At 41.3% G+C, this 23,406-nt stretch overlaps 1 protein-coding gene across 8 annotated transcripts in view; it reads right to left on the reverse strand.

Moving 5' to 3' along the window:
* The window catches only part of NRG1 (neuregulin 1), a 472,324-nt gene that overhangs the window by 22,436 nt on the left and 426,482 nt on the right, over positions 1-23,406 (reverse strand). For 7 of the 8 annotated variants that reach the window (XM_049795863.1, XM_049795862.1, XM_049795861.1 and 4 more), the window contains 2 exons: positions 10,765-10,894; positions 3,883-3,941 (listed from right to left, as the gene is read on the reverse strand). In XM_049795863.1, coding sequence (XP_049651820.1) covers positions 3,883-3,941; positions 10,765-10,894 — 189 coding nt within the window. Of the gene's footprint in view, positions 1-3,882; positions 3,942-4,605; positions 4,674-10,764; positions 10,895-23,406 lie in introns of all 8 variants that reach the window. The other variant, XM_049795864.1, reaches the window with a different exon arrangement.

The following is a 23,406-nucleotide window of genomic DNA, read 5'->3' on the forward strand; positions in this document are numbered from 1 at the left end:
TGTCTAGTACCCTCATAGAGATGTGACCACTTAAGAAATATATAGGTGTTGAGAAATACTGAATTAGTAAAATTGCTGAAAAATGGACTTTTGAAGATCTGTAATTTATGTTGAAAGACTGAAAAATTGAGGCCATTACAGAGTAACAGCAGTTTTGGTCATCCCTCTAGAATATCATAGCCTTACACAACTCTTGCCCCATTTAATTTTTCAGCCAGGCTCATCTTGACAGTATGCAGTAGAGGCTGTCATCTAAACAGAAATTTCCCTCTTCCCCTCTTGACACTGTCCCTCTTGCTCACCAAGGATGGCAGAGCTGGAATGGACACAGTTTAAACTTGTGTCCCACGCTGAGACTCTTGCCTTCAGGAAGGCAGAGACCATATTCAATTAATGTCCGAGACAGCTCACAGCATGCCCCACAAGTTTTTCTATATTCACAATACTTATATAACTGTTAACTAGTCAAGTAAGTAAGTCAATTGGCCCTTTAGGTGGGGTCCTTGACCCATCTGGGGCATTTGGAAGGACAAAGAATTTACCTGTGATTATGCTCTAGAGAAGTTTCCTCAACATTCTATTAATCCAGGGCTCCACCAGTGTTTCTTATCCCAAGGTTCATTCTGCACAGTATTGCTATAAGAGTTCTCATGTACAGCTACATAAAAACGAGCCCAAACTTTTAATGTTAATTCATTACTTTTATTTTCCTCCATTTGCTTTGCTTCCTTGTCTTCAAGGGAGTGAATGTGTGAACATTCAAAAACAGCAAATATATCTGCATGGAAGAGATGTATTTTTGCCACACTTCTGTGGACCACCTTCTGGTGTCTTATGGACCAATGGCGGACCATGAGCCTCAAAGTCAAAACCATCACAGCAAAAAGCCAGGGTATTGGGGAAAACACCTGGTAGCAGCTGTGACTGCTGTGCTCAAAGAAAGGACATTACAGGGTCTGCCAGCCAGACTCCAGAGACCAGCAAAACTAGCACAGCTTGTTCTTTAGTAATCCTTGGTCTCCAGTGGCAGTAAGGACCAGTTGAAGGAGAAAAACTGTGTAGCTGCAGTGCTGGAGGTCACTGTGGAAGTGGGGAACCTAACAGCCATCACCTCTTGGCCACAACAGGTTGTCCCATGGTTTGGTGTGTTTGCAAAGCTGGAAGCCAAGGCCCAGTGAGCCTAAACATGTGCTTTCCAGTAGTCCTCCTCACATCCATTCCCAGTTATGCTCAGATTTCCACTTACAGAAAGGAAAGACATTTCTATGGAAGAACTTTTCTTAAAATGTAGATCCACCACATTTCTCTTTTCAACCTATTTCTAGTGCACCATTATAACTGAATCCTCCCGGGCTAACCAAACCACTGCCAAGATGAGCCAGGTAGCCTTGCACTCTGTTGGGACAGGGGATTTCTAGAATGCTTAGCGTCAGCCTTGTTTTGATCTTGCAACAGGCCCTCAGCAAAGCTCGTTAACTTCAGGACTCTTACAAATACCAACTCTAGGGCAGATTTTTGGAGCTGACTTTTTCTCAACAGCCAAATACAGAGCCTTAAGATAGTAACAGCTCATCAGTAGGCACACTTGGCGTGGAACCCTATTGACCCTTTCTTTCCAAATGAAGGAAGACCCTCCTGAAATAAAGTAAAATTAGATAGCACTGTATAGTTCACATGTACACTTTCATTTCCTACTGGCACTTATGCTGTTTAACATCCTGATTTGCTCTATACTTTGCAAAAGCTGCATCTACAGAGCTAAGTTAATCACCCACAACACTTGGTGCAAGATATGAACTTGGCTTTAAGCTCCAAATGCAACATTTGCCTGAAGATCTAAGTCCCATTTTTAATTGTATACTCTGGTCTGCATTGGGTGTAATAATAAAAAGTCATATAAATGCTTCTTCATTGATTTTTTTTGTTAGATAGAAATGTACATTCACTGGACCCTTCCCAAAAGTGTATTTTTAAGATTTGTAGCAGTTCAAGAAACCTGACATTATACTGCAGATGCAGGGTAGGCGGAAGGGCCAGAGTCTCAGAGCCATTGCCTGAGAGTAGCCTGAGGTAGGTAGCAGTGTGGTCTCCTGCCAGTGCATTTCAAGGAGAGGAGGGCTGGACCAGCATAAGTACTTACAGGTGAGCATAACTCCTGCAGCAAGGCAAGGGCATCTATGTTTTTCCCATGGAGGCAACTTCAGAAAATCTCAGCCTGGTGTCTACTGCTCAAAGATTCCTTTAAAAATCCCAACTAGAACTAGAGTTAGGAAACTGAAAAACTAATGAAGAAACTCCCAACTAGTCGTCCCCCCCCTTTCCCCCCCTCCACCCTTTTTTTTTCTGGTTAGGAAAATTAATTTGTGATCAACATACAATTCTTCCATGGTTTTCAGGGTAAATTCAGCAGCAAAAAATGGATCTCATATTGTTACGCTACCTCCTTTTAAATGATTCTTTTAAGATCAGAAAACCTTAACTGCACTTTTCACCACAATACACAGAAAAGGCCATTTAAATCTAACATTTGGTGAACTTAAACACTGTAACAGCATAAAAATTTTCAAATCCATAGTTACCAGAGGCATTTTAAAAATAACTCACACGAGTAAAGCTTTTAAAACAGGACATAAAATACACACTTGAATGCTGGAAGGTCTGGTCTCCAGTCAGCACCCTTGGGATTTACATGGGTAGCTTCCATGATGGGCAGTATGAATTATGTATGGACATTTTTCATCCATCAGTATAAGAGAAAACCTATGCATCTCTTCAGGCTCCAAAATGTCCAGCATATGCTAACAGCTCTTTGTCCTATATACTAATGGAAATTAAATTAAGCTAGCCTAAAGTCTCTGAAATCTTTCTGTGCTGACAAGTAATCCATCAAAAAAATAGTTCCTATAATACTGCTCTTAGATCATAGTACATTCTGATGCCAGCGACAATTAATTATGAATAGTACACATGCATTAAAATGTAAGATCTAAGCAATTTTCTTATATGTTACCTTTGACTTTGCTATAGCCAATGAGAGAAAATAAATATTCAGTGTACTTTCTGTTTCCTCCCTGACAAGTAATAATAATTAACCTGTCCCTCCATGGGAAAGCTTAGGAGATATGTGACTGCAGTGCTGATTCTACCAGCAGTCTGACACAGATAGAGTCCTCTGCGTGTGTGTGTCTGTGTGTCTGTGTGTGTGTCTGTCTGGTACCTTTCTTTGGCCAATTAATCTGGCTCTGAAATACTTGATCTCTTGCACCTGTTACCCACAAATAAATGTGTCAGACCCCATTGTTTATGCCATCTCTCCCCCTTTTCTTTGTCTTTCTGTGATCTTTCCCCTGAAACTTGGACAATGAGGAGGAAGAACACTTTGATCCTGTTTGGCATGTGCTCATTAGAAATGATGAAAGTGTGTCAATTACCTTTAACTTGGAGGTCCAAGTACAAATCTCATATGCAAATAGAGGATTAGCTACCTGTCCCTTTGTTGGGGGAGTACTGGTCTGTATAGATACTCATAAGCTTTTTGTGGCAAATAAAATGTGAGACTTTCAAAACGTCATTTTTGCACTTTTCCTACTTAATGTCAGTGAAGAGTATGTATCACACCATTCGGTGTTAATTTCACAGTTTTCCTAAGTAAGTCCTGCCTTTCCCCATAACCTCGATGCCAAACAATCCAGGAGAGTATTGCAATTGCTTTTTGTTATCATTTTCATGCAACAGGCAGACACAATCAATATTAGGCCTTAGGCAACAAATCTAGTTACAGATTAAAAAAAAAAAAAATTGGAGGAAAGATGCAGCGACAAGAAAGCAGCACCAACTGAGCATGCTTCTATTGCGGCACAGACAGAAAGGTAGTGGACGTACTGTAGAAGCTGGCCATTACGTAGTTTTGGCAGCGATCACCAGTAAATTCATTTGGGCACCTGAGAGGAAAAACAAACAAAAAAAAAAAATGGTAGAGAAAAAACAGAGAAAAGAGAAGAGGTGAATATATGCTAAGAAAGAAGCTCCTTCAGTGTGAACTGATATGACTTGGTGAGTTCACTTTCAGAAACTGAATCTCGGTTTACTGTGTCAAAATGGCTCAAGATGTTGAGAGCACAAGTCATTTGCTCCGTGGAAATGGAAAGAAATCCCCCCCCTGAAAAACCAGCCCAAACCAAACCAATCCAATTCAGATCAAAGTGTGTTTCGAGATGTGAGACAGAAATTCACCATTCCAAATTCCCGAATTGCTTTTAGGGTGCACTTTCCACAAGGCAGCGAGGACACAAGATTTGTACATCACTTATCTCCATGAGTTTGCTTTTTTAGGATTGCACTTAACAGCAGTCTCCCAAACAAGAAAGCTGCCAGTGTGTGCAATACAAATGCATCTGCAAACGGATGGAAAGATCAAAAATAACACAAATGAGAAACATTTTGGAGGTCAATAATGCCATGGTGTACAGATTTTACTTTAGAGAATCAGGTCATAAATTATTGCATAAAGAGGCCGGTTCCAGCTGAACTGTGAAAACACCAAGTACTATTGATTTTGTTGCTGTAGTTGGGGAAGAAAGCAAAGTTCAGATTATTTTAACATACTTTCTTGGTTTTGGATTTTCATGGGCAGAGTTTCAGTACATCTTGCTCCAGTGAATCCAGGTTGGCACCTAAAGGGCAAAAACGTGATAAGCAATAGTACACCAAAACCACTGCACTAACAGACTGACATCTGCTGGCCTATGGAGATGGGAGTGCATTAAGTGACCTCCTGGTTAGGTGTTAGGGAAAAATGATCAGAAAAGGGACAAGAAAGTGTAACCTTTCTAGAAGGTAACACTTTGCAAAATTTACAGCAAAAATCCACCAGAGAAAAAAATCTAGGAAGTCTTTTTGCTTGTCTGTTTTGAAAAAGAAAGAAGAATCAGGGCTAGCAAAAATGTGTATCAGCTCATTGCTTATTCCACCTCATGAAGGGACCAGATTGAGTGTTTTTAAATTTGCAATGCAGTGTGTAACAGCAATTTACACTGTTGCTTTCATCAGTCACATAAATCCTGTGAAAATACCATGATTTCCCTATTTCTGTAATGGCACGCTGTGTCTTCCAGTAATTTCCTTTGAAGGGGAATAGTTAAAACAGCAATCACAGAAAAGCAAAAAAAAATTCCAAAAAGTGAGAAGACAAACTCAAACCCAAAGGCAGGAAGTATATTCAACATGGCTGACAAATGGAAAAATAGTCAGTCCATTCAATAAATAAGATGAGAGGGCAGAGGTGCTCTCAAAATTTGAAGCCCCACTGCTGTCTTCCCTTTCAGTTCCTAAGCTCTTCTCAGAAAACTTCAGTCCAGCTTTCCCCTTGGTCATAGTGGAGGAATTTCTCTTCTGTGTTTTGCCTGTGTTTTCTTCTGCTGCTGGCTGTCAGTTCTTCCTTCACCTTTATTCTCCATTCTGGGGCAGAGCTCAGGCTCCCAGAATATCACCATAGCAATGCAGGCTCCTGTGATTCAGACATAAGTGTGAATGACTGTCCACCACACTAAGCATCTATAGATTTCAATATTCTTTCCTCCTCCTTCTTCTACCCACTCTTACTCAGCGTGTAACCTGACATTACCTGATATCTGCATCCTTGAATACATCATTTGTGTTGCCTGTATTTCTGATGCTCTCCATGATTTTGCTATGGTGCAAGAATCTCCCCTCTTTTTCTCCTGCTGCCAATCTGGTACTATCCTCCTTTTCAAACTGCTTCATCATTTACTTGCCAAGGGCTGAAAAACCTTCTTATTTGCAAATGCATGTTGTTCAGAATAATCTTCCACCTCTTCTGTCCACCCAAGTTTCATGTGCATTGAAAGCTGTCCTGATAGTTTAAATTCCACTCTTTCACAATTGCCTTTAGCCCTAAGGGTCAGGGATGCTGCCCTTGTACAAATGGGACTTTCAGAAAATCACTTTGGCAGAGGACCAGTGTCAAGCATAAATGCTAGTATCTTGTTCAAATAAACCAGGCAGGAATGATTTTTTGTATAATAAAGGTATGTATTGAGGATCTGCAGATGATTCTTTGGAGAAGATTTGCTGTAATGATGTATTTTTTATTAAGGAATGGAGTTTATGTTCTTCAGAGCTAAGGTCCTACCTTTTGATAAGTGCCTAGGGTAGAGACATCCCAGTCTCCACAGATATATTCTGTTGAGAAAAATGCAACAAGGATAACTCTGTAATGAAAAGGTGATATTACTGAGCACCATAGAAGACTTTTTGCATCTTTAATAGAAGGCAAAATGCCTTTGATAGAAGCCATTTTGATCTGTGTTACTGAACGAGAGTAAAAATGTTTTACCCCTGTGATTTCAGTTTTATTTTGCACTATGGTGATCTAGTTAAATATTCATCCCTGGAAAGCTGGTACTCACACCTGCATTGCCTTTCATTTCATAGGGACATCTACATCTTGTTTGTTAGGCTCAACCCTACACAATCCTAATGAACATGCTGCTGATTAAAAGCCTCAGGCTCTGCTCCTGCCACTGGCTGCTGGTGGTTGCTTGCTCCATCTGTGCTTGTTTTCAGATGTTGGTGCAGCTGTGGAGGTGATGAAAACAACTGGAGCAGTAGTGTAGACAATGCTGAAATCAATTCCAGACTGAGCAGGGTCAGCCCTGTTGAGATGGCGCTGAAAACAGTTCAGGTGTGTTTATACTCACTCTGAAACCATTGTCAAGAAGTGGACTGCAGGACCTGCCACTAAGAACGGGTCCAGGGTGGGCCAGCTGAGATGAGAGCTGAGATGAGCCTGTCTGCCTAGGATTATGTGTGAATGCTAACGGCATTTTATTTGTCAGATATGCAGTGCAGCACCGTTTGCAGTGTTGTTTGGCAGGTTGTTTACTGCAGATTGTGTTTTTACAAACAGCTTGCAATGGTGTTGTTTTCAAAACATCTTGTCCAGGTCAAAGCTTCCAGATGTTATTTCTTTTTGTGTCTTTCTTTTCCAGTTCATTACACATGTACCGTTTTCTTTTATGACATTAGCAAAAGTTGGAGACAAGCAACTCAGGGCAACAAGTAGACCTTTGTGCTGCAAGAGCCTTATAATTTCCTTTCTGCCTAAAAAAAGGCTACTCGGACTATTTATTTATTGTATTAACTGGGTGAAACCACAATACTAAACCACATATACTAAAATATTTGCTTTTTTCCTCTACACACAGTAGTTGCAAAGAGCGGTATTTGCATGTGTTCAAAAGGCACTTCTCAGAACATCAAATGCATATCATCAAACTGTTTTCAGCAGGAGAGGAATGGCTGAATGGATCAGGACCTCACATTTCCATTTCATCTGATGCCTATAAACAAATGCATTGTGGGAGAATTTTTTTTTTTTTTCATTGGAAATACAGTACACTTCCATATTTAGTCATCCATTTCATAGCCTAAGTCAGAACTAGTATTCCTGTCCTGCCTGTTGACTGAGTATCTCTGGAACTTTTGCTAGTATCATGGAAACAAATTTTCTCTTTTTGCTGTTTTCAAGAATCTACTGTCAATTTCTATTTGATCAAGGCCTTTACATGAAGATGGATATAGAAAAAAGCTGTATCATTAAAAGTACATCATTCACTCTTTTGCTGTTAAGAAAAGAAGCAGCATCCTTCTGTTAGAGAGAAGCATTATTTTCACCCACTGAAATTTGGATGTAAATTCATTTCTTCAGTAACACAAAAGCACTAGAAAAGATGATCTCTGTGAGCGAGAAATCAATTAGTCAGACCAGCAGGGCCTTCATGGTAGGATACGTCAAAAGAATACTCTAAAATTGTAACAGATATTATATTCATATATATTTTTCTTCAAGTAAGAAGCAAACACTAGGAATTCTGATCTTAATTTTGTATTTATTGAAGAAGCTATCTGATTTTTTGTCTTCAGTGAACTTGGAGATACATTTCCAACTGAACAGAAATTACTTAGGAACATCAGTATCATAGGAAGCCATTAACTTCCCGGCTTCCAAAGTCTATGATGTTTTCAAAATATGACTCATGTTCCTATGAAACTTCTGAAAATTTTATACATTAGTTTATTTAAGTAGTCTCAAAGCTTCCTTTTTCATCTTTCATATTTAGAGATTGTTTTGTTCTGTCTGGGGTCATTAATTAAAATACATGTAGGGAACATACAAGCTACCATAGATGTAGCTGTACAATGCATTACTAAGTCTTGACGCATTTCTTGAGTATTTCACATGGTTACCTCTTGAAAGCAGGGATTTTTTTTAAAGTTCACACCAGTATCCATGACAGCAAGATCAGATCCAGTTTGGATCATTATACAATATATATTTTACAAAACATTTTTTTTTTTTTTAATACATACCTAGACTTTAATAGAAGATGGATTTAGGAGCTTCTTTTTTTTTTTTAAATAGTATTGGGGGTTTACAAAACCAGAGATATCACTTGGAAAATTCCATGGTTGTTGTGAATCTGAGTCATGTTTTTTTGGTTAGGGATAAAACCAATTTAGAATGATATGGCTCATGCTTTAGAAATTTTGTTTTTGCTCTCAACAGATGGACCATATGGAAAAATGTGAACTTGCTACTGAGGCAGAAATATGAAGAGCAAGTACCATATTTCAAACATTCTGTTTCCACAGGCATGTTCTGGGGGAAGGTTTATTTTCTCAGAACAATGAAGGCAATGTGTACTGGTTAGATACTTATTTTAATTAACACTGGAATACTAGAATTAAAAGTAGACATCTGTATTTTTAATGAAATAACAAGAGAACCATATTTTGTCTCTTCAGTTTCCCAGTACACCCACTTTCAAGTACTCACACTTTTATTTCTTACATGGCTGTATTGTGTCCTGTTTTGCTACACAATACAAAGTTTTAGATCTGGCAAGTATTAGAGGACATAGCAAAAGGCCTGCAAAATAGCGGTGGCCCTGACTGTTCTCAGGATAAGAATCCTTTTCCACTGCTTTACTGTAAATGAGATTCACCCTCTCTGATTTTACAGCTCTGATGCTTTTTCCAAATAGGTCTTGGGCCACCCAGAGACAGGCACATCTGTCAAATTTGGGAATTGCCTTTTCTTTGAACTCCAGCCCCAGAATTAAAGGTTATTTCTTGTCTACAAGAAGGAAAAAAAATCTCCACTTCATCCAGGTGTCTCTGAGACATTTAATTAAAAAATTAGCCAATGTATAACATGAAATAACAAACACAGTCAGATCTCTGAATTTAAAAAAAAAAGAGAAGTCCCCGTACCAGTGAAAATGGGGTACCTGAAACTGTCAAGACAATGCTAATTATTGGCAAGTCTGCTAGATGCTCAGCTCTGTAGCCCTGGAGTTTTCTGAGCAGTGTTTGGATAGGAAGTTGAAACAGGCAGGTAGGCTCTTGTATATGCCCTGGAGAGTCATAGCAAACTGCTCATCTTGTACAGCTGGCTTATAATGATCATGTAAATTTAACACAAATTTTTCTCTCTCTCTTTCTCAAAAAAGAATCCAACCCACCAGAGCCAGTAATTTTCCATATTCACTTCAACTAAAAATGATTCTAAGATCAATGAAATATTCATCGCTTTCAGCAACAGAGCAATCTGTGAAAAACCAAAGCAAAACAAAGCTTATAAAGTCCAGGTAACATCCTTCTACAAAAAAAGAAGACGCACAAGTAAAGCAGAATATTGTGGGGTTTGGTATTTGTGAGGGTTTTTTTTGTCCTGGGTGCTTTTTAATTAACAGAAGAGACAAGCAGTCAATGCCTTCCCAATCTATAAAAGCATCATAGACCTTCACCTAACTCACCTAGCACAGTCATCTTAACAGTTAGTGTTTGATTTTTAGTCCTAGTAGACTGAAAATCTACGTAGTTACAGCAGATGACAGTCTTTACTGACCACTGTCTCTTGTCTGTCTGAAAACCAGCAATATTCTTACAAAAGTGCCTCCTTTCTGCTCAGTCCTGCTAGGTCCCAAGGGTGTTTGCCAAGGTTTAAATGCTGAGTTCCCTCTCAAGCCAGAGAGAAACAGTAACTCACTATGAGTAGTTCAACTCCAGATGTAAATGCTTTATGGTGCACCACCAGGCAGGATGTGAACTCCAGTGCTGTAGAACTTCATAGATGTTCTCCAACATAATGGACTATTGCAACAGACTTATACACCACAGGCCAGGATTTGAGAAAGGTGTGCAAGCACACCCTTAAAACTAAACTCATATGAATTCCTGAATCAAGATCCTCACACGAACAAGTAGCCTCCACCAATTACCATGACATTTATTGGTTTTTATGCAATTAAACACAACAGCAAAAACTCCAGTTGTGAACCCAAACTGATCAGAAAGTGTTCAGTTACTAGAGTAGACAATAGGAATAACCAGTTTGTCCTGTATAAAGGGTACTTATCCAATGCAGTTACTCACACATCTTTTTTTGCTATTTGCAGTGTATTTAGTTTACAGTATCTGTTTCATTATTTCTAATATAAGGCTCAAGTTGTGTTACTTCATGCTGTGTAAACATCAATGGGGCTTGCTGTGCCAGTATCACATGGGAAGATTTCCTGGTTAGCCTCTATTATGCCTCATATATAGAACACAGAGGTCATTCTTGGTAGGTTTTCACATCCACGTACTTAAAAACTAAGAAATTGTTCAGGTGCTCCTTTAAAGAAAAAGCATTTTTGGAACCTGGTGGCTCCACAAAAGTAAGCAAATAGGATATCTTACCTGCACAGATATCTTGGGGGGTTTGGAAGGTCTTTAACCATGTAACACTCTCCCCCATTTACACAGAAGGCTTTCTGCTTTACGTCACATTTTGTGAGATGACTTGTCCCAGTTGTAGATGTGGAAGTGGCTGGAAAAGACAAGAGTGAAAATACACATCAGAATGGCTTTGTTTTTCTTCCTGACTGGTAAGTGCACTTGTATGTGAGGGAAGAAGTAAGGCCAGGGAGGATTTGGCAACTTCTCTGAGCTCTCTATCTGCTGCTACCACAAGCACTCATTACCTTACCCTGTGTTTTGTTGATCGACACACGGAGTGGAGTTTAAAGGCATATGTCAGAAATACGCTACCCCACACCCAACCTGGGAGGAAGGGAGGATTTCACTAGCCCTGTCCGTCAAGTGACCTTAAATTTCTGCAACATTCATGTCTATTTCATTAAAAATGTGTAGTTTATGTGCAGTTAGTTATATTGCATTAATTGCATTCAAGTGATTTTGGGCTATAAGAGTCATTACAGACTGCTGATATAGCGCCTAATAAAATGAGGCCCTGGGTGAGGTTTCTTCCTTTCATTGCCTTGAAGTAGGTGTTTTTCACAGGAGCTTAACCTGAGGCCCTGTGCTGATTCAGTCACTTGGGACTGAACCCCTTGGTCCAACCACTGCCTTCTTCACAGGGGAGAGGTTGACAGGCTGCATGCTGAATGCCTCTTCCCCTGCTTATCAATGATGTGAGCTGTGGCTGCTTTGGTTTGACTCTGTAGGGAGGGAGAGGATGGGGGGGTGGAGGCATCGTCCCTTCCTGTGCTTACACAATTGCCACCCTTGTGTCCACAGGAGTCTTTGATCCGGAGGCCAGCTTAGCATCTCTTGCAGATGGGCTCATCTGAATGAAGTATTAACATTTTGGGGCCACCAGTGCTGCTAGACACCAGTAGGTGCCCAAATTGTTATTAAATGGAAGTACCACTACACCTGCAGTGTTTCTTAGCTTACACTGTGCTGCATTTAAGGAATACCTGGAGAATGCAGGAGCAGGGTTTAGTTAGCAACCGTTAAAGAGGCTGCCAAGGTAGGATGAGAAATCCCAGCCTTAGGATTTGCCCATGCAGTATCTGTCAAGGAAACAATAGTGCCCTGACCAAAGGGAGCAGTACTGTAGGAGACACAGTGCTCAAAAATTCCCCACTGCAGTCATTGCTGGTAACTACTAGTGTAAGGTGAATCTACCTGAGGTTGCCCTAAACTAGCTAACAGCAACAGGGATGATGGGGAGGCCACATTACGTCCTCAGCTCCGCATGCTGCTCTGTGCCTGCAAAAACACCTCTGTGAGCTGAGTTAAACCTAAGTCAGACATGTACCTGGTAGGCTGCAGCTGCAGCCCCAAACTACAGTCTCTGGTTGCACCCTAGTTTAGATAAGTTTTGCTCTAAATTCTGTCAAAACAGGGTAGGTGTGCTTGAAGCCTGGACACCAATCAGTACCCAGCTCAGGAACCATGCTGCTGATGGGCTATGTGACCTCTAACAAGCCATTCAGGTTTTTCACTTCACTTGATTTTTTCCACTCAAGACTGAATCATTTAGTTGTAAGGTGCTCTCCACTGCTCACAGAAAGCAGCTCAACTTATCCCCACAATGGGTGGGATAAACAGCCCCTCTGATGATGTCTGTCTCCCTACACTGACTGCAGAACAAGATTAAACTCTTGAGAATATACCCCTAATTTTTAAATGGCTACAACTGACTGAAGTGACTATCCGTCATCTGTAAAAAGTGGGGAAGATTCCTGCATGGTTTTTGTTTAGCCATCTCCAGACATAGAGAAGTAAGAAATTTTGTTACAGTACTGAATAAATCCCAGTATTTTTGTTTCTGAAAGATAGCTTCTACCCTGAGGTGGAACAATGCTTTTATCTACTGACTGATTCCACTGGAGTTGGCTAGAAAGCTGCAAGCACCTACACAAAGGTTGTCTGATATTCAAAGCTATTTCTAACATAAATGGACCCAAGAGGCATGTTTATAGTAGGTGATTCTTGACATTCTACCATTTGCTGCACACATTGAATCCAAAGAAAACAAGCTTTTTGCAGATTGGCTATCAACAAATACCACTTACACATTTCGAGTTCTTCTTTCTGAGAATAAGGATGAAGTAGTCCCTGTCACATTTGATTTTCATGTAAAACTGCATTTTTAGCACTCAGCACTGGGGAGAATGGGGCACCTTGGCTGGCACCATTTTCAGGGTAGCTTTAGCTATCTTGTTTCAATGACGCATGAGATAGTGATTGTGATATTTAAGTCCCCTCTTTTACTCCATCAAAATCCCATCTGCCTGTACATCTAACGTCTCTCATACCCCTTCCTTTCTTTCCATTAATCATCAGAGTGTCAGCTTCTTTCTCCTTCTTCCATGATGCCTTGCTTGCATGGGCTGCCCTCCTCTGACAGGCCAGGAAAATCCCTCCTGTGACCTCTTCCAAAACTCAAGCTCCCTCCTGCTTTTCACTGTTGCACCCACAGGTTGTGTCACATCTCCCCAGATGCTGATGTTGACTGGGTCCTCTAAGGCTCCATTGACTGGGGCTAATGAAATGCAAACACGGAGTACTAATTCCTCAAATTAGCAGGATAATAATAATAACGACACATTCCTTTCTCTTGGCCCCTCAAAGCGTGATTTATAACCTCTCAGATCAGGATACATTTATGCCTTGTCTAGAGGCAGGAAAAGGGGTCATGTTTTAAGAGTAGTCTGACACTCTTTCAGCTAGCATCGGTTCAAACAGGACTTCTCACCCAATGTTGACAAAAGGCTAGCCAACAGATTGCCATCAGCTCAGCGGTGAAGGGTTGTCTACACTTGATGTCAGTGCGTTGACTACCATCCTTGACATGAATCTTAGGATGGAGAAATTTGCCTTGTGGAAGAGCCTTTCCTTTTTCACTGGCTTGAAAGGAGCCTGGATTATTATCCCAAAGGAGATGTTTGACATGACATGCAACGGCATATCAAGAACTAAGATGTAACAAATGTGGGTGAGTGAATCCCATCTATATAGTAATGCACATTTTGAAGCCTTTTTGAGTCTTAACAGGTAAACTCAGTATTAAGCTTATCCCTGCTGATAGCCCATCCACCTTTTACCTTATTAAAAGACTTCAACCTGCAAGTGAGACAAGCACTCTGAGGATGTCCTCAAGCTCAGAAAGCTAATGCATTAATTTGGAAGGGAAAAAAAGGCAATCTTATCTGTGGCATTTCTGACAAAAACCCCATTTTGCTAACCTGCTGTCTAATGCAATGTTTTAAATTGAATTACAAAGGTAGATATAGTAGCAAGTGGGCTTGTAGCTATCTATAATTGTTTTCATCGTCTTGCTTACTGCTTCTTCTTTAAGCAGCAGCTCAATCAAAAGCAGATCACCATGGACTTTCAAAGTAACAGTTATTTCCCAGGTGATGTAAGTGAGCTTTGGATAGCAGAAATTGCTCTGAACTGATTACCAGAGATAGGAATAATCTGCAGCTCTCAGAGAAATCTCATCATACAAGGGCTTTACACATATTTGTGAGGAGTGCCTCTACGCATGTTTTTGGCATCGCATGTTCAAAACTGTTGTATAAATCTTGCATGAGAATTTTCTCTGCATTACTGATCCATTGGCACCGTAGTCCCAATCTGCCTGAGCTTTGTAACTCTGGGCTCAGGGGGGAAAAAAAGTGCCCAGTGAGTTAATTCTGATATTAATTTTTCTTTGCAAAGGATGCATAATTTTTATGGCATATGGCCAGTACTCAGTGTATGCACTGTAAGTCTATTTTGCAAATTAAATACAAGAAATGCTAACTATGGTTTTGGGTTTCACTTAAAGCCACGTAACGGAAGAAATGTGGTGTTTGGGAGCAGGTGTTCATCAGACCCCATTTCATACAGTCCACAACTAGCCCCAAAACACTGCCTTTCCATACATCTCTAGCAGACATGGGCTTGGAGGATGTATAGTGCAAATGACAGGCAGCAGTGAGGTAAGGTACAGCTGTAGACCACGAATCTGTGCGTTGTTCTTTATTCACCTAGTCAAAATTCATACCTCCTTTCTTTTCTGTAATGTTTTCTTCAGCTATACAAGCACAAGATAGAAAAGCTGGTTTGTTCTAGAGTCCTATACCAAACCCCTAGCTTATTGAAAGGACTAAATTACATGCTGTAATGAAATTTGAAAATATCATGCATGAGATAACATCTGAAAACACTGCATACTCTACCTTTTTTTTTTTTCCTTCCCCGAATGCAGAAACACCACACTTGAAAAAAGGAACTGCAGGCAGTATGAACAAAGTCCCCACTAATGCAAATATTCACATGGCACTGAAACACAATGAGATCTGCTCCCATCTATGGGAACTGCCTAAAGCCACTAACAACAAGAAAAATAGGAGCTATTGCATTATTCAAAAACTACTCTCTAAAATGTGAATTACTGCTGTAAAACCACTTTAGGGTAATTTCATGTTAAGCAGACAAAACTTCATGTAATTCTGAGCTTACCTGGGGAATCTCTGACCCTTTTTTGTCTTGAAACAGAAAAATGCATTCTCTTTCTTGCTCTTGCTTTCCAAAAATCCCTCTGAAGTTCAGTGGCTACAGCAATTGGACTCCCAGGCCCTGCACAGGTGAGGCAGTCTGCTGAGAGGAGCCCTAAGGGTTGTCTGAGTACAGACTGAGAGGGAAAGGCTTTGCAACCTAGACAGAATAGTATCCATGCCTCTTCGAACTGAGTTTCTGCAAAGCTGGTGTAAAATCAGAGGACATGCTCAAAGTCATACAAGGTGACTAGTGAGATGCTTATGATTCAATGGAGACAGTCAAATGGCAGCTGCAGCACAAAGGAAGGTTTGCCATTCTCACTGGAAGGCCACTTACAGATTGTAAATATGCCACCTTATTGGACTGCAGGTAGAGACCTTTCCAGTCCCTTTTTGTGAACAAAAAGAGTAAATTACTGGGAAGGAACATAACAAACACTTCCGCTTATCACTGTTTTCTGAGAGTAAGGCTTGAGCAAAGCCTACTTGAAGCTTATGCCAATGGAAGAGGAAGAGACCTGCATGGACTGAGGGAGGGACAGAAGGAAAGGAGAGGGAGAGGGAGTGCACACAAGCAAGCTTTGGGGTGATGAAGCGTGTGCCCCCAGAAGAAAGTCAGCTTTACTAATTCACACTCCCTCGCTTGAAGCTCATTAATTTCTTTAAAAGCACAATCCAATTCCCTCTTGACTTGATGATGGGCAGTTTAAAGATGTCCAGCCCTGATCTGCAGGGTAGTTTGATTTCCCATGTAACCTTGACTGTAGAACTTTATCCCTCTATGTCTCAGTTAAACGGTTTCTTCCCGCTGAGTACTGAGCCTCTTCAGCTCACTCTGACTTCCCCGATGAGCCCGACTTGCAAAGTACTTGTGACTCCAGAAAAGCTTGGCATTTCTGTACTGCGCTGAATGAGGAAAACTGCTGGTTCCAGCATAACTGTGGGCAGCAAAAGCTATATAGGTACCTTCAAGGAGAACAGAAGCCAAAACCTGAAAGCAATCAAAAACTAGCCCCTTTCTGAACAGACAAGAATTTCCTTTTTACCAGGTGTGTAGAAGGATGTGTTTCGTGTCCTTCAACTTTAATGGTTCAAGCTGAAGCTGCATCTATGTAGGTCTGAACATACCAAAGGTTTAAAAAAACTACCAACACCAACAAATAAACCTCAGAGAGAAAAAAAAAAAAATCCCAGATCTTTATAGGAGGCATTTATGGTCTATTTCATGGGGCTGCTCAGAACTGTTTGTATTACTTTGGTGATGTAATATGGTAAACTGGCTGTCCAATCTAGTTATAAATTTTTTTCAGCCTCTATCTTCACAAAAAACATGCAGTGTAACAGATTCCTGGGACCTTCACAGGAGATCATTTAAGGAGCCTGCTGTTTTGCCAGCAGTTTGAATTAAGTGCTTACAAGTTAGTGGAATTACTCTCTGGCCCTAAGGCAGTGCTTTCTCACTTTGGCACTATCTCTATGAAGATCAGGGCCAGCAAGAAGGAAACAGGAAATTGCTGGGTCTGCAAGATAGAAACTTCAGGAAAGATTGAGAGCACATAAACTCTTGCTGAACCAAGGCAGCGTGTCCTTCTTCCCTCTATGACATGGACTCGGCAGCGGTTTCCCCTCACGAATCCAACCTTAGTAAAGCAAATGAAAGGAAAAAAAAAAAAAAAAAAAAAACAGAGAAAGAGAAAGAAAAACAAAGGACACAGACGCTTCAGCTCACTGCACCACCCAATCGCTTCCTCCCTGATAGGCCAACAGACTGACCCAGTTGGCAGGCATGTGACTGTGAGACCTGCACAGCATCTGGCTCACCACAGAGGGTCAAGAGGTGACACATGCTAAAGATGGCCCAACCAGGAACAATATTTGTTTGCTTCATTTAACTTTGAGATGGGAGGTAAGATGGGCAGAGACACACATAGCCCACGGGTTGTTTGTGAAGAAATGCAAATACTGCTTGCAAACAGTAGAGTTTTTAGAAAAAGCGGGGCAACATGGGCTGTGGAAGAGTACAAGGGTACATGGAGAGACCTGGTTGAAACTGGGCTTTGAGACAAGGCATACTTTCCCATTGCCATGAAAGATGTTAGCTTTCACTTTAGGGTGATAAGCACCAGAAAAAGGTGTGCAAGAGCCTTTAGAAAACACTCCCCACCTGGTGAGGGGAAATGTGAATGGCAAAACACAAGGCAGTGACAGGTCAGAGGGTCCCAAGAGAAAAAATGTGTGCGTGGTGGGGAGGGACAGCAAAAAAAGAAAAGAAAGAAGGTGCTGAGAAAATATGCATAGGTGGAACTGGTGCAGGAAAAAGAGGTCTAAGCCCAGGAATGCTAAGCTGACAGCCACATAGGGAAATGCCTTTACTACTGAGGGACTCTCAAACAACCTTGAAAATGCCAGCAATGAGTGGGTGGGCCTGAAAACTTGTAGGCCTTACATTAAAGCAGACAGCAGATAAGAAGCTGAATGCAACTGCCATGACATAATGACCTTCATCCAATGTGGAGTCCTTTGCTACGTTGGAGAACATCCCACCATGTGGAAAAGTGTGGGTGGCCAAATAAACTGTAGGAAAGGATTTCTGGCTCACCTTGCTTCACAGGCTGCACTCTGCTCTTTTCCATGCTCACTGTGCAGCAAGGTAAGGTAAATAACTCATTGGGCTGAAAATTCATAATGGGGGCAGAGCCCAAGCAAAACAACCCGTAATACATTTGGTAAGGTGTGCTGTATCATGGGGGACCTTACTCCTGTGTATCATCTCACAGCTCCTCCACAGAGCTCTGAAAGGTGTCTTCAGGCTGCTGGCAAAGGACCATCAGTCTTCCTAGTAGCTGGTACGGTCCTATGTTTTGAGTTCAGTATGATGTTTTCAGTTGCTGCTCAGTAGTGTTTAGTCTAAAATATAGTATTTTTCAGCTTCTGATGCCCAGCCAGCGAGAAAGCTGGAGGGGCACGAGAAGCTGGCACAGGACACAGCCAGAGCAGCTGACCCAAACTGGCCAACGGGATATTCCATACCATATGATGTCACATCTAGTATTGGAACTGGGAGGAATGGGGGCTGGGGAATGGCCACTTGTGGACTAACTGGGCGTCGATTGGTGGGTGGTGAGCAATTGCACTGCACATCATTTGTACATTCCAATCCTTTTATCATTGCTGTTGTCATTTTATTAGTGTTATCATTATCATTATTAGTTTCTTCTTTTCTGTTCTATTAAACCGTTCTTATCTCAACCCACAAGTTTTACTTCTCTTCCTGATTTTCTCCCCCATCCCACTGGGGGGGGGGGGGGAGTGAGCAAGCAGCTGCGTGGTGCTTAGTTGCTGGCTGGGGTTAAACCACGACATTCCCTTATTCAGTCCATGTCTGATGCTTTCGGTGAGGACTGAGTTGATCATGTGGTTCACCAGTGCTATAACCCACATTCAATTACTAAAATAAATAATAATAAAAAAATCTAACTCTGATTAGCTGCAGTTAGTCTCAGCTCAGGTAGAAGGGCTGTCTTACTGCTCCTGAATGTTACTGTAGCAGACGACTGTATTACAGGTTCCACCTGGTACCATTAAGTTTGCCTTGACTGACATGACTATTTCCTTATCATGTCGAGTATTGAAATACTTCCATCCCATTATAACATAGTCAGTCAAAATCTGTTCTCGTTCCGCATTCCTCTGAAGAATTTTTCTTATTAATTCCAAGTATCCAGTTATATTTCTACAGATAAATGCAAAATCTCTTCACTTCTTTAGTGCTATCTGCTCACAGAGATGCAGGGATAATAAAGACTATTCAGCAGCTTATGAGAGGAAGTATGCAAGCTTTCTATTACAAATGATGTTTCATATAAAGTCAACATGATAATCCTTGTGGGGAACCTTACCTCAGGAAAGCATTTCAGCAAGAACATACTTAAAGCTGAGCCCACACAAATTCAAGATAGCACTCAAGTACCTGCTTAATTTGTAGTCACATTCACGTCCATGTTTTTCCTTGGTGTCTTTAAAAACTTTTTCTGAAGTAGAATGGATTTCAGCACAGTGTCTTAAGAGTTTAGCCTTGTTGAAGGCAAAGCTTGTTCATTGAAATACCCCACATTAAATAAGTTTGCAGGAGGAAGCTGTGTCTGCAACCTTTCCTTGAATAATTCTAAATGTCCAGTCCAGGATTCCTAGGCGTGCATTAATCTGTGTCCTATTGCATATTCTGCAGTGGAAAGCATTTACTAGTTTACTAATTCCACAGTGAAACAAGCTTTCATTGATTTTGAAGCACATCTTCAAAGTCATTAAGGGCATGTCCCCTCCCCCTACCCCCATCCCCAAAGCACAGAAGACTACCTGTTGATTTCCCAGTGGCCTTCTGCTTCATGGGGGTGGCCATGAGAAGAAGCCACTGCAAGCTTAAGGCATGAAAGCAACGTGCTGGCCCTGAGGCAATTAAACTCAATCTTTTTAACCAGCCTGAAGTCCCTGGGTGGTGAGGAAAAGCAGACTTGCAGAGATTGGCTCTTCCGATTTAATGGTAGCTCTTGTGAGACCCTTTGAAACACAGACTAGTACAGAAATATACCTCCATTTCTAAGTCAAAGATATGGCAAAGGCAACTTCTTTCACAAAACACAAAGGATTGCTCACAGGTTGCCAAGTATCTCCTTGATATCTATGATAAGAAAGCATTACAAGAAAGGGCACCCATGAAGACTGGCAAGTATGGGAGATGAGTAAAGAACAAGAATGCTTATCGAAGACAGCTTCTTTCCTAAGGCACTGAAGCTTGAATTTATTTGTCAGTTTACTTTGATATTTGTATTCTAGCAGAGATTTCCAAGGCCTTAGATTTCTTATTTTTTTTAAAGGTGCTTTACAATTGAAAACAAGTTGTGAGATACAACCAGTAGAAAAGAAGAAAGACTTACTCTCTTGCTGTTGAAACTTATTCCTTACATTTGAAATGGACAGTTCGCCTTGGAAAAAAGATATGAGAAACTATTTGACAGAGCTGCTGGGTCTCTCATGTAGGCTTTGTGGGAGGATCCAGCTTCCTGGGCTGTTCTGGAGTTGCTCACTGAGACCAAGGAGAAAAATCTTCTCCAGGCGGCTGCAGATTTCCACTCTGCTATACACGAGCACAGCCATGGGACCTGTCTTTTCTGAAAAACACAGATTTACCACTTCCCTGCTTGCAATTTGTCTCTCCAGAGGACAGTGGTGGAGAGAGACATTATTTGGTGCTTTGCTTGTAGCAAGATCCTTTGGACTCTGTAAGCAGGGTGCTTTCATAGCAAACTGTCAAAGCACTTGAAATTCTTATCAAAGAAAGTGTTTTATGCAGTAAGGGAGCCTTTCCTCATTCCCTTCCCTAATTTGCAGCCTGGAGGTATGAAACTGTCACTGTTTATAGTTCTGTTTGAAAATCAGTGTGTATGAAATGGTACCCAGGGAAAACATACTCATGTCAGTAAAAAGGCAAACAAGAATGGCCTAGAAAACATGACTAATGGGGCAAAATGGAAAGATTTCAGGTTGCGTAGCCTGAAAGAAGTTTTTTTCGAACTGTGGGCTCTAGTTCTGCTGGGACTGACTCCAACAGGCTTCAAAGGATGGTGTGATTTGTCAGGAGCAGCTGCATCAGCAGGCGCCAGCTCAGCGTGTCCCCAGCAAAACCTGCCTGTGATTACTGCTGCCCCTGCCCAAGATCTCTGTGAACTGCTTCGGATGGCAGTTGCGAGTGCAGAGGAGCAAGTGCCTACACCCAGAGCCAGTCCTCTCAGACTGCTCTCTCCCTCCTCTGCCCTCATTGCTGCGACTTCTGCCACCACTTGCATTAAAGGGTGTGTAGTACTTCAGCTTGGGCTCACTAGCAAAGCTCTGTGGCAAAACTTCAGGTTACTGCAAAGGGAATGGGATGCTGTCCTTAATATCTATCAACTCAGTTTTGTAAACATGAACAGTACTATATTTGTTACAATAAGGACTGTCTTCCACCTATCAATGGCACTGTTTGTTCTGGCACTTTATTTTACTTACCTGCTAACCTTATTATATTCAGCTGTTATTTCTTCAGTGAAGCTATATTTTAATGTGCTGATACAGTAAGTGTCATTTAATCAGTACCTGTTCTCAAGAAACATCAGTGAGGACTATGCAATAAACATGTCACCATGCCAGACAGTTCTTAAATGTTTATGAAAACTTGGAGGTTTTTTTCACTTTAAAAGAAGTACATTAAAACAAGCACAAGGTTATTTAACTAGCCTCTAAAAAAAGTCTGGTAAGAAAAAATACAACCATGTAGAAAAATAAAATGTGTTCATGTTGAGACTAAATGGCACATTTCCTCCAGCAGTTAATTTCTACAGTCTGGTTATAAATCTGTCAAAAATCAGATTTATAATGAAATGTTAAGATTCCAAGCAATTGCTGTGTTAATGGAGTCACTGTCATACTCATGTATTTGTGCAGACACAGACCTGCAAAAGGGATGGATCCACAGGAGTGAGAAAAGGGTTCAACAGCCTGAGCAGAGTGTGTCTCTTTGCAAGAGGCAGTCTCAGAGTGAAGGAGAACATGCAGTCCAGATGAACATCCTACTTTCAAGAAATCTTGAAAACCAGGATTTTTGTCCAGCTAAGGGAGGAGATGTGGCAAGAGTGCAAGCACAGTCACATGAGGGAAACCTTGTGACCAAAAAAAAAGCCCTGTTTACACATGGCAGCTGCCTTTCGAACATAAACCATTTTTGCTAAGGCAGTGGTATCCTTGCTCTTCAGCTTAGAAGGAGCTCTTTGCTGTTATTTATTATTTCTGTCACTGTAAACAGAGCTGGGATGCTGTTGTGTACCAAGATCAAGGAGAACACCAGTCAGAAATGCAAAGAGTTCACAGGCCATGTAAAGGGCAAGAAACAGAGGTATGCAGAGATGGGGACACAAGAAAACATCAAGAAACTCTTCATGGTGACAGCAAAGATTTTTTGTAGGTTCTTCCACAAAAGAGAATATTCCAAGTAAAATGAAGATGTGTGGCTTACGGACAGCCCCTCCACGCAGGGGGCAACATCTGAAGTGGCTGTTTGAACAACTGTTTTATGGAAAGCAGCACTCAATTGCTGCCTGAAGGTGGGAACCTGCACCTACAGGGTGATCGGAAGGGAAGAGGTGATAAGCTGTAAGGGGGCTGGCGTGCAATGAGATGAGAAACTACTGGAGGGATGCAGAAGGAAAGCACTGGTGACACTGGAATAGCCTGATGGGGTGGAGGTCCTAGGTGTGCAGGTAAAAGCAGAAAGCTGTGTTCTAGTGGTCTCATGCACATGGAGCCCTACAGACACAGGGAGCCAAGCTGGCCATCCACCTAGCCTACACCTTTTCAACCTCTTCATTTCAAATCACTACATGGGGTGAAAGGATCACCTTTACTCCTGTAGAGGGGGTCTAATCTTTCAGGTTCATTGCGGAAAACTGTTGGTGCATGTGGTACCCTACCAATGACCTTTTAAGCACTCCATTTGCTCCAAATACTTTTGAGTCTCTTTGTATCAAAATGAAAGCACATTTTCATTACTAAACCTTTTAGAGGGTTTGTTTTTTCATCTTCTTGCAGTTTACAAACTGAATTGTTATGGTTTCTCAACTGCTGCATCCATTTTATGGTGCCATGAGCTGTACCTTCAAGCAAAAATCTGTGCTAATGAGAACCTTGAGTGTCAAATGTGTCATTGCCTCCTGCAGGTGACTGAGGAAACTGCCATGCACCACCCCCCAGGAGAGACCCCGGGGATTGCCCTTGTCATATTGCTCGCCTGATAGCATTATTTTCTGGGTTTCCGCTAGTAATTTAACAAAGTCCAAAAGACAGCGCAAAGGCTGGAACAGAATTGTGCGCCCAAGCCCTGAGAAGCTAGGTTTGGTTTCCACCAAAAACCAGAGTGTGCTTCACATGCCACAATTATTGGGCAGATGTATCAATCTTTTCCATGCTTGTTCTAGGGTTAGGAACAAAGAGAAATTTCTGAAGGTCTCCA

Source organism: Accipiter gentilis, chromosome Z (genome assembly GCF_929443795.1).
Source record: "Accipiter gentilis chromosome Z, bAccGen1.1, whole genome shotgun sequence".
Taxonomy (NCBI): domain Eukaryota; kingdom Metazoa; phylum Chordata; class Aves; order Accipitriformes; family Accipitridae; genus Astur; species Astur gentilis.